At 65.1% G+C, this 13,170-nt stretch overlaps 1 protein-coding gene across 1 annotated transcript; it reads right to left on the bottom strand.

The window, feature by feature from the left end:
- Positions 1 to 773: 773 nt before the first annotated feature.
- NR2F6 (nuclear receptor subfamily 2 group F member 6) lies at positions 774 to 8,051 on the bottom strand. Its single transcript, XM_069878316.1, has 4 exons — positions 7,679 to 8,051; positions 4,222 to 4,316; positions 2,295 to 2,819; positions 774 to 1,779 (listed from the first exon to the last, which is right to left on the bottom strand). Exons 1-4 carry the CDS (start codon positions 7,912 to 7,914, stop codon positions 1,505 to 1,507), a joined length of 1,131 nt encoding a protein of 376 aa, XP_069734417.1. The 5' UTR covers positions 7,915 to 8,051; the 3' UTR covers positions 774 to 1,504.
- Between the last annotated feature and the right edge of the window lie 5,119 nt (positions 8,052 to 13,170).

Genomic DNA, 13,170 nt, shown 5'->3' with positions numbered 1-13,170 from the left:
CATATTCTTCGGATTTTCCCCAAATTATCTAATTTATTTTGTTGGGGACTGTATCTCCTGCTCTGCTCCATCACCCTGGGATGGGGCTTCAGCATCGCTGCAGGATAAAGCCCCTTTTTCCCCGCTCCCAGCAGATCCCCTGTGTTGTAAGAAACATCTTTTTATTGACTTAATTTCTTTAGTATCATCGACCGAGGATTATATTTTCAGAGAATCAACCTAAATGACAAAATCCCCCGGGCTAATCCTGCCTCCGTCTGGTTCGCACGGTGGATACCCCTGAGAAGCAGAACCTGGGGGCACGTCCTGTGGATCTTTGTCCTGCCAGCGCGGGATCGAAGGCCACGGGGCGTCCCCCAAAGCGGCTCTGTCCTCCCACAAGCATCCCTTGGCTCAGCCCTGGGAGATACGGACCCCCCCCTCCAATCCAGCAGCATCACCCCTTTCCACTCAGATTTTGGTCCCCCTCCAAGTCTTCCTCTCCCCTGAAATTGGATTAAAAAGCAAAGTGATGCGCAGGAACGTAGCGAGCGTGGGCAGGGGGGATGCTGGCACATGTTTTCCCCAGGGTGAGAGCTGGATTCAGCCCTGGGGGGAGTTGAAGAACCAAACGGGGCAGCGGGGCAGGGCTGGATGCTGGGCAGCACCCAAAGGGACCCTTTGGTTTGCACCCTGCGTGGTGCACGGTTGGTCCCCATCCCCTCCCTTGCGCCCCCATCCTCTCCCCTGTCCCACATCGCTTCCTCTGTCCCCCCAATCCCTTCCCTTGTACCCCCCCAGGCCCCGACAGTGGAGAAGCTTCAGTGGGAAGTGCAGGGAGGGTAGCTGGAACCAGGCGCGGAGGAAGCCGATTCCCAAAAAGGAGCTGCTCCAAGCTCAGTGCTTCAGTCCTCCAGGCTGGATACGGCCCAGCTGGGCACTGGGCAGGGCACAAAGGGGCTTCAAAATGACCCTTTTTCCATGATTTCCAGGACGGAGGGGGTCAGAGGCAGGGGGTCCCGCAGCAGGACCCCACAGAGGGCAGCTCTGTGCAGTCAGGGCGCCCCAGCCCGGCCCGTTCCACCTCCCATTGCCTCCTCCCAGCTGAAAGTCAGACTTGGGGGGGCAGCGGGAGGCTCGGGTCCCCCTTCCCAGGCTCCAGGGCCCCCTCCCCAGGCTCCAGCCGCATTCCCACCCCAGGGCAGTGCAAGGGGATGCTCTGAGGTCCCCATGGAGGGAGCAGGGGGGCTGGCGAGCTTCGCTTCAGGGGCGTACGGAAGAGTTTGGTGTCCAACAGCAGCGGCACAGCCAGGACCTTCAGGTTTAGGAGGACAACGCTGCGCCCCCGCTGCTTTCGCGGGGAGCAGCCCCCGCGGCTGTAGCAGACGAACGAGCTACGAGACGGCCGGGGGCCAGCACAGTTCGGGGCTCCCCAGGAACGGCACCGTCTGGGGGTGCGGGAGGAAATCCGGGTCCGGCTTTCGGGAGTCCCTGGGGCATGCCCCAGCGGGAGAGGCTCTGTCCCCTACTGCCCCGTCCCGTAGGGCCAGTTGAAGGTGCTCCCAGACAGCAGCATGTCCCTGATTAGTGTTTCGATGGGCGTCTTCCCCACCAGCCTCATGAAGAAGAGTTGGGAGATGAGGGCGGCAGGCACGGCCCGGAGAGCCGGCAGCCGCAGCAGGAGCCGCCCGAAGCGCTGGGGCTGCGACGGGTACTGCGAGCGCACGTACTCCGTGAGGGCCACCTGCGCCTTCTCCTGCAAGCTCTCCACGTGTGCCGGGTCTGAGAGGCCACAGGCATCTGCGAGAAGGATGGGATGGAGAAGGGTCAGTGTTTGGAGCCCCCGCGGTGTTCCCAGTGAGCCCCACAGCCCCACTTCCCCACCCGCTGCTGCGGCCACGCTCCTGCCTCACCAAAATAGGGGATGGAACCAGCAAGAGCACAGAGCAAGAGAACGGCTTGGGCTGCATCCCTGCTAGGATGGACCAAGCACCTCTGCTGCATGAGATAAGCATGGACGGACCAAGGACGGGGCTCCCCAAGCCCCTCCCGTGCACAGGGGCATTTGTGTCACTGCAGGTCTCATTCTCATCACCCCAGGGAAGCTCAGCCCTGCGCCCCAGGACGAGCCAGGATGCTGCAAACCACGGTAAAGAGGCACCAGGGCACAAGGACCCTCTGCCGCCACCCCAAGAGCCACACGCTGCTCTGCAGACCCGAAACCCCCAAGGAAAAGGGGAGCAGATGCTACCTGGGGGGCCCGCGGCTCTGTGGGGTGGAGATGGGGACAAAGCCCGGTCGCGATACCAACCCACCTGGCGTGAAGAGCGCGATGGCTTTGAGGCAGCTGTACTCAGCCGAGTCCACCTGGAGCCGGTTGAGCTTCTCCACCTGATCCTGGAAGATGCGGATCTGGTCCATGAAGGAGACGACGCGGTCGGCCGACATCGGGGAGGCGTGGAAGCCGGCGGCAGCCAGCAGCGGGGCCATGTGCAGCGGCAACGCCGACTGCGCCGCGTTGAGGACGAAGAGCTCGCTCCAGCTGAGCCGGAGCAGGGCGACTTGGTCGGAGACGGGCAGCTCGGGGAAGAAGGGGATGTTGCGGGCCCACTCCACCGTGCTGAAGAGGAGGCGGGCGGCCAGCTCGCAGATGTTGTCGATGCCCATGACGCTGCCCTGCTGCGCGTACTGCGAGCCGTAGCGGGCGGCGGGGTAGGGCTCAGCCCGCAGGAGCTGCGAGATGAGCTCCGACACCGGCTGCCCGTTGAAGTATTCCCCGCTGGGCATGGTGTTGGGGCTGGTGCTGGAGTGGGTCGGGGGGATCCGGCCCCTCTGCACGGCTGCGGGGGGAGAGGAAAGGAGATGTCTGCTTGCTTCTGTATCCTCCTGCATCCCCCATCCCGCTCCGGGGTTCCCTCTGCCCCGCGCAGGGCGAAGAATCATAGAATCACCAGATTGGAAAGGACCCACTGGATCATTGAGTCCAACCATTCCCATTAACCACTAATCCATGCCCCTCAGCAGCTCATCCACCTGTCCCTTAAACACCTCCAGGGACGGAGACTCCAGCACCTCCCTGGGCAGCCTGTTCCCGTGCCCAGAGGAGGACGGGGCTGCTCCCCCCCTGCCCCTGCAGCAGGGCTGGATCCTGCCACCCCAGGGCAACAACGGGCACCTTTCAGGTGCTCGGGGAGAGGGAGGCAGAGGGGAAGCTGCCTGGGAGAGCTACACTGAGCTAATTAACATCCCAGTGATTCACCAGCAGCTCCAAGGCTTGGCCACGGCCTCCAACCAACAGCTGGGCTGGGGCAGCGTCCACGCCACCTCCTCCTCCTCCTCCGGCCGTGCCAGGTCAGGTGCCCGCAGGCACCGCGGCTGCAGCAGAGCAGGGTGATTACTCACTACCCAAGGTCATCGCATGGCAGCAATCATTTATTTGCAAATCAAATGTCCATCTTGGAAGCGTCATTAACCCTGGGGCGCTCCCCTTTCTTAATTGCATTCAGGGAGAGCCATTTTTCAGCTCCCCCCCCCCCCCATTAGCGCCCACTATTTGCTCAGTCCCTAGTAATTAATTTATGGGCTGTTCATGAGCCACTTAAATGAGAGCTCTAAATCATGCTAAGTGGCAATAACGCCATCTCAACTCCTCTGGAAAAGAGGGAATTACTGTCCTGTTTCCAGTATCCTTCCCTCCTTGCTCCTCGCATTGAAGCCACCTTCAACCGAGCAGCCCCCGGCACCGTGGCAGAGCGCCGGCATCTCCATCCCCACCGATCCGAATTCACAGGGACTGGAAATTTGAGGCTCAACCCTTCATCCCGTTTGCAGCAGCCTGGGAAGCATTTGGGGTTCACACCCACTGGGCGGTGGGGAGCGAGCTGAAAGCAGCTCGGGGATTCGCACGGCTCCGGTGGCACCGGGAGCTCAGCCCGTGTCCGCGGCACCCGGGGCGTCCCAGCTCCAGGTGTGTCACCTTATCAGCTCAAGGCTGTGGCTTTTCCAAACAAACACCACCTGTGCTGCCCGCACCGAGGGCGATTCAAGAAGAAAAAAGGCAAACAGGGTTGGTTTTGTTGCTGCAAACAGGGTTCCCGGAGAGGTGGGAGAGCGCCCGGGTGCAGCGGGAGCAGAACAGACACCGGCAGCACCGGGACGTGGGCCGGAGCCCTCAGCCCCGGAGTGCTGGGGTTCACGGGGACCCCTTGGGATCCATCCCCATCCCCGTGGTGTTGGCGTTACCTTCCTTCCTCATCCCCACGCGGAAACACTTCTTCAGGCGGCAGTACTGGCATTGGTTGCGGTGGTGCTGGTCGATCTGGCAGTCGCGGTTGGACCTGTGGGCAGGACCGGGAGGGTTGAGGTGCCGGCGAGGAGCGAGGCGATGCTGCCGGGGGTCCCTTGTGCCCCACTGAGCTGCTCAACCACCCTCGGGTGAGAGCCTTTTGCCTCCAAGCGTGGCCCCCTCTGCGCCGGCCGAGGCTGTGCCACGCCGGCCCCCGGCACACAGCCCCGGCGTTCCCAGGCGGCACTCAGATGCTATGGAAACAGCGATTTCCTACAGCAGGGGCTGCCACTTCGTGCTGCCAGCGATGCCCAAGGCTGCGGGAAAAGCTGGAGAGATCCCCAGGCTCCTGTCCTCAAGGAGACATGGGGTCGGGTGCCAGGAGCGATGCCGCGGGGTCCAGGATGCAGGGGGGAAGCGGCAGAGCAGCCCCCAGCCTCCTTGCCAGACGTGTAAGGAATTTTAGCTATTTCCTATGGTTCTGGGGCTGCCTCCGTGGCCTGTGCGCTTGCAGGGGTCCCGCATGGTGGTGGCCACCACAGCCTCCATGCTCTCGTCTGGACCTTGAGAGGGCAGCAAAGCAAAATCCGATGGTATATGTGGCCCCAGCCCCAGCGTGGGATCCTAACCGGCCGAAGGGATGATTTCCCCCGTCCCTGAGCAACCTCAGAGCCTTCAAGGGGGTCATAACCACCCCCCAGCACCCAGCCCTGCACCACGGCATCGGCCGCCACCAAAACCAGCGCAACCTCTGCTCCTGCAGCACCGCAGACACGCCGGGACACGCAGAATTCCTGAACGGCATCGTTGGCGTCCAAAGCCTCAGCCCTGATCCCCACGGGGGCGAAGGTGGAGGAAAGGGGGTGCCCAGCAAAGCAGCACCGAATTAAAGGCGCTGAAAGCAGGAGGCAGGCGTCCAGCAGCAGCAGCTCGGCTCTGCCTGGGAATCCTGACACGAATCTCCTCATCCCTACACGACTCCAGAGGCGAGAGAGGCAGGGATTCCCGCCGCGCTCCGACCGGCATTAATTCACCCCGAACATCACCACTGCGCTTAGCACATTTCAAACGTGTCGCTGATAAAAAGTTATCCCAGCCGAGAAGCGATAGCTAATCAAAACGTCACGTTACATCTTCATCAGCCGCCTGCGCCACGGCCAGGGGCAAAGCCGCGGGCGCTGCGGCTCCGCTGACCCTCCCCGCGGCCTCGGGGCGCCGTCCCCAGCCCCAGGGGGACCCCCAAACTCAGCTCAGCTCCTCCGAGCGACTTTCCCGACTGCCAGGGCTGCAGCGAGCGAGCTGGGAAACTGTGAGAACACAAAAGGCGTATACTGTGCTAATTATGTAATTAGAACATGTAATTATTTAGTGCGAGAACTAAACTGAATCCAACTCACTTTTAATATTCAAATTAGAGCAATCTTGGCTCGATGCTGCTTTTGACTCCTCGAACAAAGCAGATGCCAGGGCTGCCGGGGGTGCATTGTTCCGGCCCCTCCAACACTCGCTCCCTACTTGGAAAACCAACATTTTTCCTATTGCACCGAACCACTTCCCAGCACAAGGCAGGGGAAAAACCAAAACAACCTAAACTGGGTGCCCAGAAAACAGTGACAAGCGTAGGGGAACGAATTGGATGCTCACACTCTGGATGAAGCCCCTCCACGATCCACCCAAGCGGCATCTGGGATGCAGAGTCCGTCCCTCTCCCAGGGAGCCCTGATTTGGCCTTTCCTTTGTTCCAGGGAGCTGGAATTCCTCCCTGGCCATATGTATTCCTCATCTTCAAATCATTAATCGCCAGCAGCCGCTCGGCTGAGTCTGCTGGTCAGGTCCTGCTGGTCGGATGGGGAAACTGAGGCAGGGCCGGTGGATGCAAACGCTGCATCCACACACGCTGCGTCCACGACGCAGGAAGGACCAGGGCCAACGGGAACCGAATTCTGCCCCACGCCGGCAGCTCCACGGCCACGAGCGGCTCGGCTGACGTCAGCCAGGACCCGGCAGCACCGGTGCCAGGAGCTGCTGGGAGAGAAGATGCTGCGCACGGGGGAGGACGAATCTAGGCCGCCCAAACGAGAGCGAGGCAGCTCGCAGACGGCTCCTGCTGCAGCGGCGGTGCTGCCCCTGCCCTTCCCGCAGCGCCTCAGCACCACGAGATGAAGCTGGGAGCAGCCAGGTCCCGTTAGGAGGGGAGAAAGCGGGGTGCAGAGGTGGGGCGCCCCGCTCCCAGCCTGGCTGCAGGGTGCCCCCAGCCAGGCTGCAGATGCCACCCTCGCAGCACCCTCCTCCGTTCGGCAAACACTGCTGGAAGCGCTTCCACACGGATCCAGAGCTGCGAGTGAACCCTCAGCGCATTTACCCCTCTGGGAACAGCCCAGAGCGGGGGGTCCCTCAGCTACGCAAACAGCTCGATGCTCTTTTTGAGCCCACCAGCAATTCCAGAGTCACCCGCAGCTCCCAACTTCACAGGGGTCGCATCCTGCTCCCGCTCCCTGGCATCTCGCAGCGCCTGCAGCTCCCCGGCTGGTGACACCTCCGGTTAAAATTATCCTCGCTGCAGCAGCGCTGCCTGCCCTGGGTAGAGCGGCTGTGACCAACGTGAGTCACGGCCCTGGTGCGGTCGCAGGAATCGCCCGCAACGGCAATTAATGCCGGAGCAGCGCCAGGCGATGGCGAGGAACCGGACACCGGCTGCGCCACGGGGCACGGGGGGGGCACCCCTGGAGCTGCAGCCGTACCAGGTCCCCCCAGCACCCCTGGGGTCCCCTCTGGCCCCACGTTGGGACCCCAGTGCCTTGCTGGTGCTGCAGCCCCAGCACGGCCAGCGTGGGGGCCACTGCGGAGCCACAGCGGGGGCCACCGGGGGCCACCCCGCAGAGTTGCAATTGCACCGGGTCCCTGCCAGCCCCGGGATCCCCTCCAGTCCCCCAAAATGGTCCCAGGAAGGGACCCTGGTGCCTCCTTAGCGCCGCAGCCCTGGCAGGGCCAGCATGGGGGCTACTGCAGAGCCAGGTGGGGAGCCACGCCGGGGGCCACCCTTAGATCTGCAACCGTATGGGGCCCCCACCAGCCCTGGGGTCCCCTCCAGTCCCCCCAACTGGCCGCAGGAAGCGACTCTGGTGCCTCCTTAGTGCTGCAGTCCTGGTAGGGCCAGCACGGGGGCCACTGCAGAGCCAGGCTGGGGAGCCACACCGGGGGCCACCGCTAGCCACCCTTAGATCTGCAACCGTACCTGGTCCCCAGCAGCCCTGGGGTCCCTCCTAGTCCCCCCAACTGGTCCCAGAACGGGACCTCGGAGCCTCCTTAGCGCGGCAGCCCTGGCAGGGCCAGCACGGGGGCCACTGCAGAGCCACAGCGGGGGCCACCCCTGGAGCTCCAACCACGCCACGTCCCCACCTCCGAGCCCTCTACCTGCAGGTGTAGCTGAGGTTCCTGCGGATGCTGCGCTTGAAGAAGCTCTTGCAGCCCTCGCAGGTGAAGACCCCGTAGTGCTTCCCGCTGGACTTGTCCCCGCACACCACGCAGTCCACGGCCGCCGCTGCCCGCTCCTCCTCGCCATGCTCCGCGTCGCTGCCACCGCCCGCCGGGCTCGACGCCTCCTCGCCGCCGCCGTTGGGCTCGCCCCAGCCACCGGCCACCATGGCCATGGCTCAGCAGCGGGCTCAGCACCGGCCCCGCCGCCGCATGGAGCGATGCCCGATGCCTCCCGGAACGAGTCCAGCAAGTTTGGGGTTTGTTCTTGTTTTGTTTTTTTTTTTTGAGGGGGTTCCTTCTTTTGGTTTGTTTTTTGGAGGGGTGGCAACCAGTTCGGTGATATTTAGAAGGTTCTTGGTTGTTTTACGCCTCCTCCTCTTCTCCGTCCTGCTTCACCTCTGCTCCAGGGGGTCCCTCTCTCCCCAAGGGCCCACCCCTCGACTCAAGGGGACCCCTCTCTACCCAAGGGCTCACTCCTTTACCCAAGCCCCTCTCCTCTACCCGAAGGGTCCCTCTGATACCCAAGGGCTCCCTCCTCTACCCTAGGGGTCCCCCCTTTACCCAAGGGATCCCTCTCCTCTCCCTCGGGGTCCTTCCCCTCTACCCAAGGGATCCCCTCTTTTTCCAAGGGGTCCCCCCTCTACCCTGGGATCCCTCTGCTCCGCTCCAGGGGTCCCCCCTTTACCCCAAGGGGCCCTCTCTTCTACCTTGGGGTCCTTCCCCTCTCCCCCAGGGGTCCCCCCCTTTTAACCCAGGGGTCCCTCTCCTCTATCGAAAGGGTCCCCTGTTTTCCCTAGAGGCCCCCCCTTCCCTCAGGGGCCCCCCGTTTTCCCTGGGGGTCCCCCCGTTTTAGCCCAGGGGTCCCTCTCCTCTATCAAAAGGGTCCCCTGTTTTCCCTAGAGGCCCCCCCTCTCCCCCAGGGGTCCCCCCCCTTTCCCCCAGGGCTCCCTCTCCTCTCCCCCACCCCCCCCACCTACCCAAGGGGTCCCCCTCTCCCCCTTTTCCCTAGGGTCGCTCTCCTCTACCTCGGGGCCCCCTCCCCTCTCGGGGCCCCCTCCCCTCTAGGGGTCCCCCCCGTGTCCCCGGGGTCCCCCGTTACCCCCCCCCCGCGGTCCCGGCGCGGGGCTCGGTGCGGAGCATCCCCCCCCCCCCTCCCCGGTCCCCGGTCCCCGCTGCGCTCGGGCGGTGCCGGTGCCGGTGGGTCCCGCTCCCCCGAGCCCCCGGGGCTCTCCCCGCCTCCCGCGAAAGAGCAAAGTTCAGCGGCTGCCGCGGTGGCCGCCGACGCAGGCCCCGCCCCGGCCCCCGCCCCTTCCGCTGCCCGCCCCGAGGCCCTGCCCCGGCCGGCCCCTCGGACCGACCCCCCGGCCCCGGCCGGCCCCCCAGGACCGGGACTGACCCCCTGAAACCGACCCCCCTGCCCCGACCGGCCCCCAGACCGGGACCGGCCCCCCCCCCCGCCCCCTTGGACCGACCCCCCCAGCCCCGAGGCCCTGCCCTGCCCCGACCGGCCCCCCAGGCCCCGACCGGCCCCCCAGGACCGACCCCCTAGAACCGACCCCCCAGCCCCGACCGACCCCCCCAGCCCCTAGGCCCCTGCCCTGCCCCGACCGGCCCCCCAGGACCCGACCGGCCCCCCCCCAGCCCCGAGGCCCTGCCCTGCCCCGACCGGCCCCCCCTGACCCGGCCCGACCCCCCCCCGACCTCCTCCAACCGACCCCCCCTGCCCAGCCCCGTGCACTGACCACCCCCCCCCCCCAACCCGGACTCGGACCGGCCCCCCCCGCCACCGGCATCGCCCCCCAGTCGCTGCCCCCCCATCACCCCCCCCCCACTGCCTCCCCTTACCCCTCCCATCACCCCCTCATTGCCCCCCTTTACCCTTCTCATCCCCCCCCCGACCCCCCCATCCCCCATCGCCCCTCCTTACCCCTCATCATCCTTCCACCACCCCCATCACCCCCCTTTCCTTCCCATTGACCCCCCTTACCCCTCCTATTGCCCCCCTTACCCCTCCTTTCACCCCCCATCACGTCCCCATCACCCCCCTATCAGACCCCCCCATTGACCCCCTTACCCCTCCTATCGCCCCCCCATCACGTCCCCATCAGACCCCCCCATTGACCCCCTTACCCCTCCTATCACCCCCCCATCAGACCTCCCCATTGACCCCCTTACTCCTCCTATCACCCCCCATCACCCCCCCATGAGACACCCCCCCCGTTGACCCCCCTTGCCCCTCCTATCACCCCCCCCGTTGACCCCCCTTGCCCCTCCTATCACCCCCCCATCACCCCCGCGACCTGCACCGGGCATTGATTGCCCCCCATAACCCCCCCATCATCACCCCTGGACCCTCACTCAGCACTGCCGTCCCCCCACCCCCCATCACTGACCCCCAACCCCCCCATCACTGCCCCCCCATCACCCCCCAGCCCCTCCTCGGGCACCCACTGAGCTGGGGTTGGGGGGGACCAGGCAGGGTTTGGGGTTGGGGGGTCCCAGTGGGGCACGAGGGCAGGGGACAAGCCACGGGGGGTTCGGGGGGTCCCTTGGTGCCATCGCTCTGCGTGGGATGGGGCCAAGGGTGGCGTTTGGCCCTGTCACCCCCTAAAATCCGCTCGCGATGTGGTTATTGGAGCCGGACCCGTGGGATCCCGAGCTGGGGTGCTCGGTGCCCGCCGGCTGCCGCCCTCGTTAATCGTTAACGGAGAAATAAACCGTGCGGAAAGGTGCGTGACCCGGGAACAGCCCCGTAGCTGCCTGCTTCGCCTTTCACCCGGGGGCCAAACTCTCCTCCTGGCCGAGCCGCAGCGGCCCCCGTGTCTCCCTTTCACCTCGACTTCGGGGGCAAAGTCTGTGGGGCTGGGTGACCCCCATGTCCCCCTGCGCCGCAGGCCACGCAGACCCCGTGGGGCATGGGGACCCCTCGCCGCGGTCCGGCCTGCGGGGTCAAGCTTGGCCTAAGCGTCTCCGGGACCTTCGCAGCCGCTCGCCGCGTTGCCGACCCGCGGCGCGTCGAGGCTCGGGGCGAGGGGGGAAGCGAAACGAGCTGGATATGAAACACCCAGCGACGCGGCGAGCGCGGGGCGCGGCACAGGGGGATGGATTACAGCTCCAGCCATAAATAAAACCTCCATTTCCTGCTGTCTGGAGAGATCTCCGCTCCCCAGGTACCTCGCGCCAAGGTGCTCGGCCAGAGCCGATGCCACAGGGTTGGCAAACAACGCCTGGCGGGGAGGGGGTCCCGCTCCGGGCAGGGGGTCCCCCCACCTGCGGCCGCCCGCGCCTCCTTTCTCTCCTGTCAGGCTGTGATTTATGGCCCTTTCCCTGCCGCTCCCCGCCTCCTCGCCCCCTGCGAAAAATAATAATCCAGGAACAAAGGAGGAAATTGGATCTTCTCTCCTGCGCGGCTCCTGGCCCCGCGGTGGGAGCCGCGTTTGTTTGGACGTTGGTGTCCAGTTGGCGAAGGCGTTTGATCTCTGGAGGAATTCCTCCTTCCTCGCGCTGCTCCACTGCCTCCGCGGCACAAAAGGGCCCCCGGGACCCGCCGACGCGTTTCGTGCCGCCTCGACGCCCTCGGGAAGGGTCCGGCACGGCCCAGGCGCCTGCTGCGCTTGGGGGGTTCCAGGCTCGGTGTCGGACTTGGATCCGGTGTGGGAATGGGCTGGAGGGGGACGGAGCTGCCCTCGCCAAGGCGGGCAGGGACTGCGGTGGGTTTGTGGTTGTGCCACTGGAGAGCCGCGTGTTGGCCCTGCTGGAGAACTGGGGATGGGTCTGGAGAGCCGGGTGTGAGCACCAGTGAAGAACTGGGTGCCAGCACCAACGGAGAACTGGGTATCGGACTGGAGAGCCATGTGTTGGCCCTGCTGGAGAACTGGGGATTGGTCTGGAGAGCCGGGTGCCAGCACTGCTGGAGAACTGGGTATCGGTCTGGAGAGCCAGGTGTGAGCACCAATGGAGAGCTGGGTATCGGTCTGGGGAGCTGGATGCCAGCACCAGTGAAGAACTGGGTGCCAGCACCAATGGAGAACTGGGTATCAGTCTGGAGAGCCTGGTGCCAGCACCAACAAAGAGCTGGATGTCACCTCCAATGGAGAGCTGGGTGCCAGACCAATGGAGAAGTGGGTATCTTGCCTGGAGAGCCAGGTGCCGTCACCAACAAAGACCTGGGTGTCACCTCCAGTGGAGAGCTGGGTGCCCGCTGGGTGCCACCAGCCCAACTGGTTACCAGCATCCCGGTTCGCACCCGTCTGGGCTGCGAGGCAGCCGTGTCCTCTCCCAAACCCACAAGGGAGGTGCCAGCATTGATGCCTCCCGGGTGCTTAGATAGATACCACCGCGTCTGTCTGTCTGTCTGTCTCGCCCCAGGCTCCGGCGTATCCCCATGGGACCCACACCCCTTGATTTCCAGCCAGCAGAGCCCCCTGCCCTTTGTGCCGTGGGGCTGAGGGTGCTCTGGTTTTGGGGCTGGGTCCAGCCAGCGGGCGTGAGGGCACGCGTGTGCACATGTGTGCACGCGTGTGCACGCCGAGGGCAGCGTGAGCTGCTCAGAAGCCAACAGGGGGGTGAAGGGGCCCTCACGGCTGGGGGTGTCCAGCCTCCCCACAGCGGCTGCAGTGCGTGTGACCTTGCAGCGGCTGAACCGCATCCGCGTCGCCGCTGAAGGACAAAGGGAGGCCAGGGTTTGCTGCGCCCCAGCTTTTTGGCTCCCGGTGCCCCACAGCTGCCCCACAGCGTGGCCCTGAGCCCCACAGCTGCATGCACACCCGTCATGTGCCGGCGCAGCACGCGTGTGCGTGGGACACGAGGTTCCGTGCACAGGGGTGCACGCGTGGTGGGGTCATGGCTGGCCCATGCCCCTCACTCCCCCCAGAGCACCCACCCCCCAGACCCGCGGTTTTGCCCCCCAGAGCTGCGGTTTTGCCCCCTAGACCTGCGGTTTTGCCCCCCGGAGCTGCGGTTTTGCCCCCTGGAGCAGCGGTTTTGCCCCCTGGAGCGGCATTTTTGCCCCCTAGACCTGCGGTTTTGCCCCCAGACCTGCGGTTTTGCCCCCTGGAGCTGCGGTTTTGCCCCCCAGACCTGCAGGTTTGCCCCCCGGAGCTGCGGTTTTGCCCCCAGACCTGCGGTTTTGCCCCCTGGAGCTGCGGTTTTGCCCCCCAGACCTGCAGGTTTGCCCCCTGGAGTTGTGGTTTTGCCCCCAGACCTGCGGTTTTACCCCCAGACCTGCGGTTTTGCCCCCTGGAGCTGCGGTTTTGCCCCCCAGACCTGCAGGTTTGCCCCCCGGAGCTGCGGTTTTGCCCCCTGGAGCAGCGGTTTTGCCCCCTAGACCTGCGGTTTTGCCCCCAGAGCTGCAGTTTTGCCCCCCGGAGCTGTGGTTTTGCCCCCAGACCTGCGGTTTTGTCCCCTAGACCTGCGGTTTTGCCCCCCGG

The sequence above is a fragment of the Phaenicophaeus curvirostris genome, chromosome 28 (assembly GCF_032191515.1).
Source record: "Phaenicophaeus curvirostris isolate KB17595 chromosome 28, BPBGC_Pcur_1.0, whole genome shotgun sequence".
NCBI classification, from domain to species: domain Eukaryota; kingdom Metazoa; phylum Chordata; class Aves; order Cuculiformes; family Cuculidae; genus Phaenicophaeus; species Phaenicophaeus curvirostris.
This window is presented reverse-complemented; position numbering and strand designations above follow the sequence as displayed.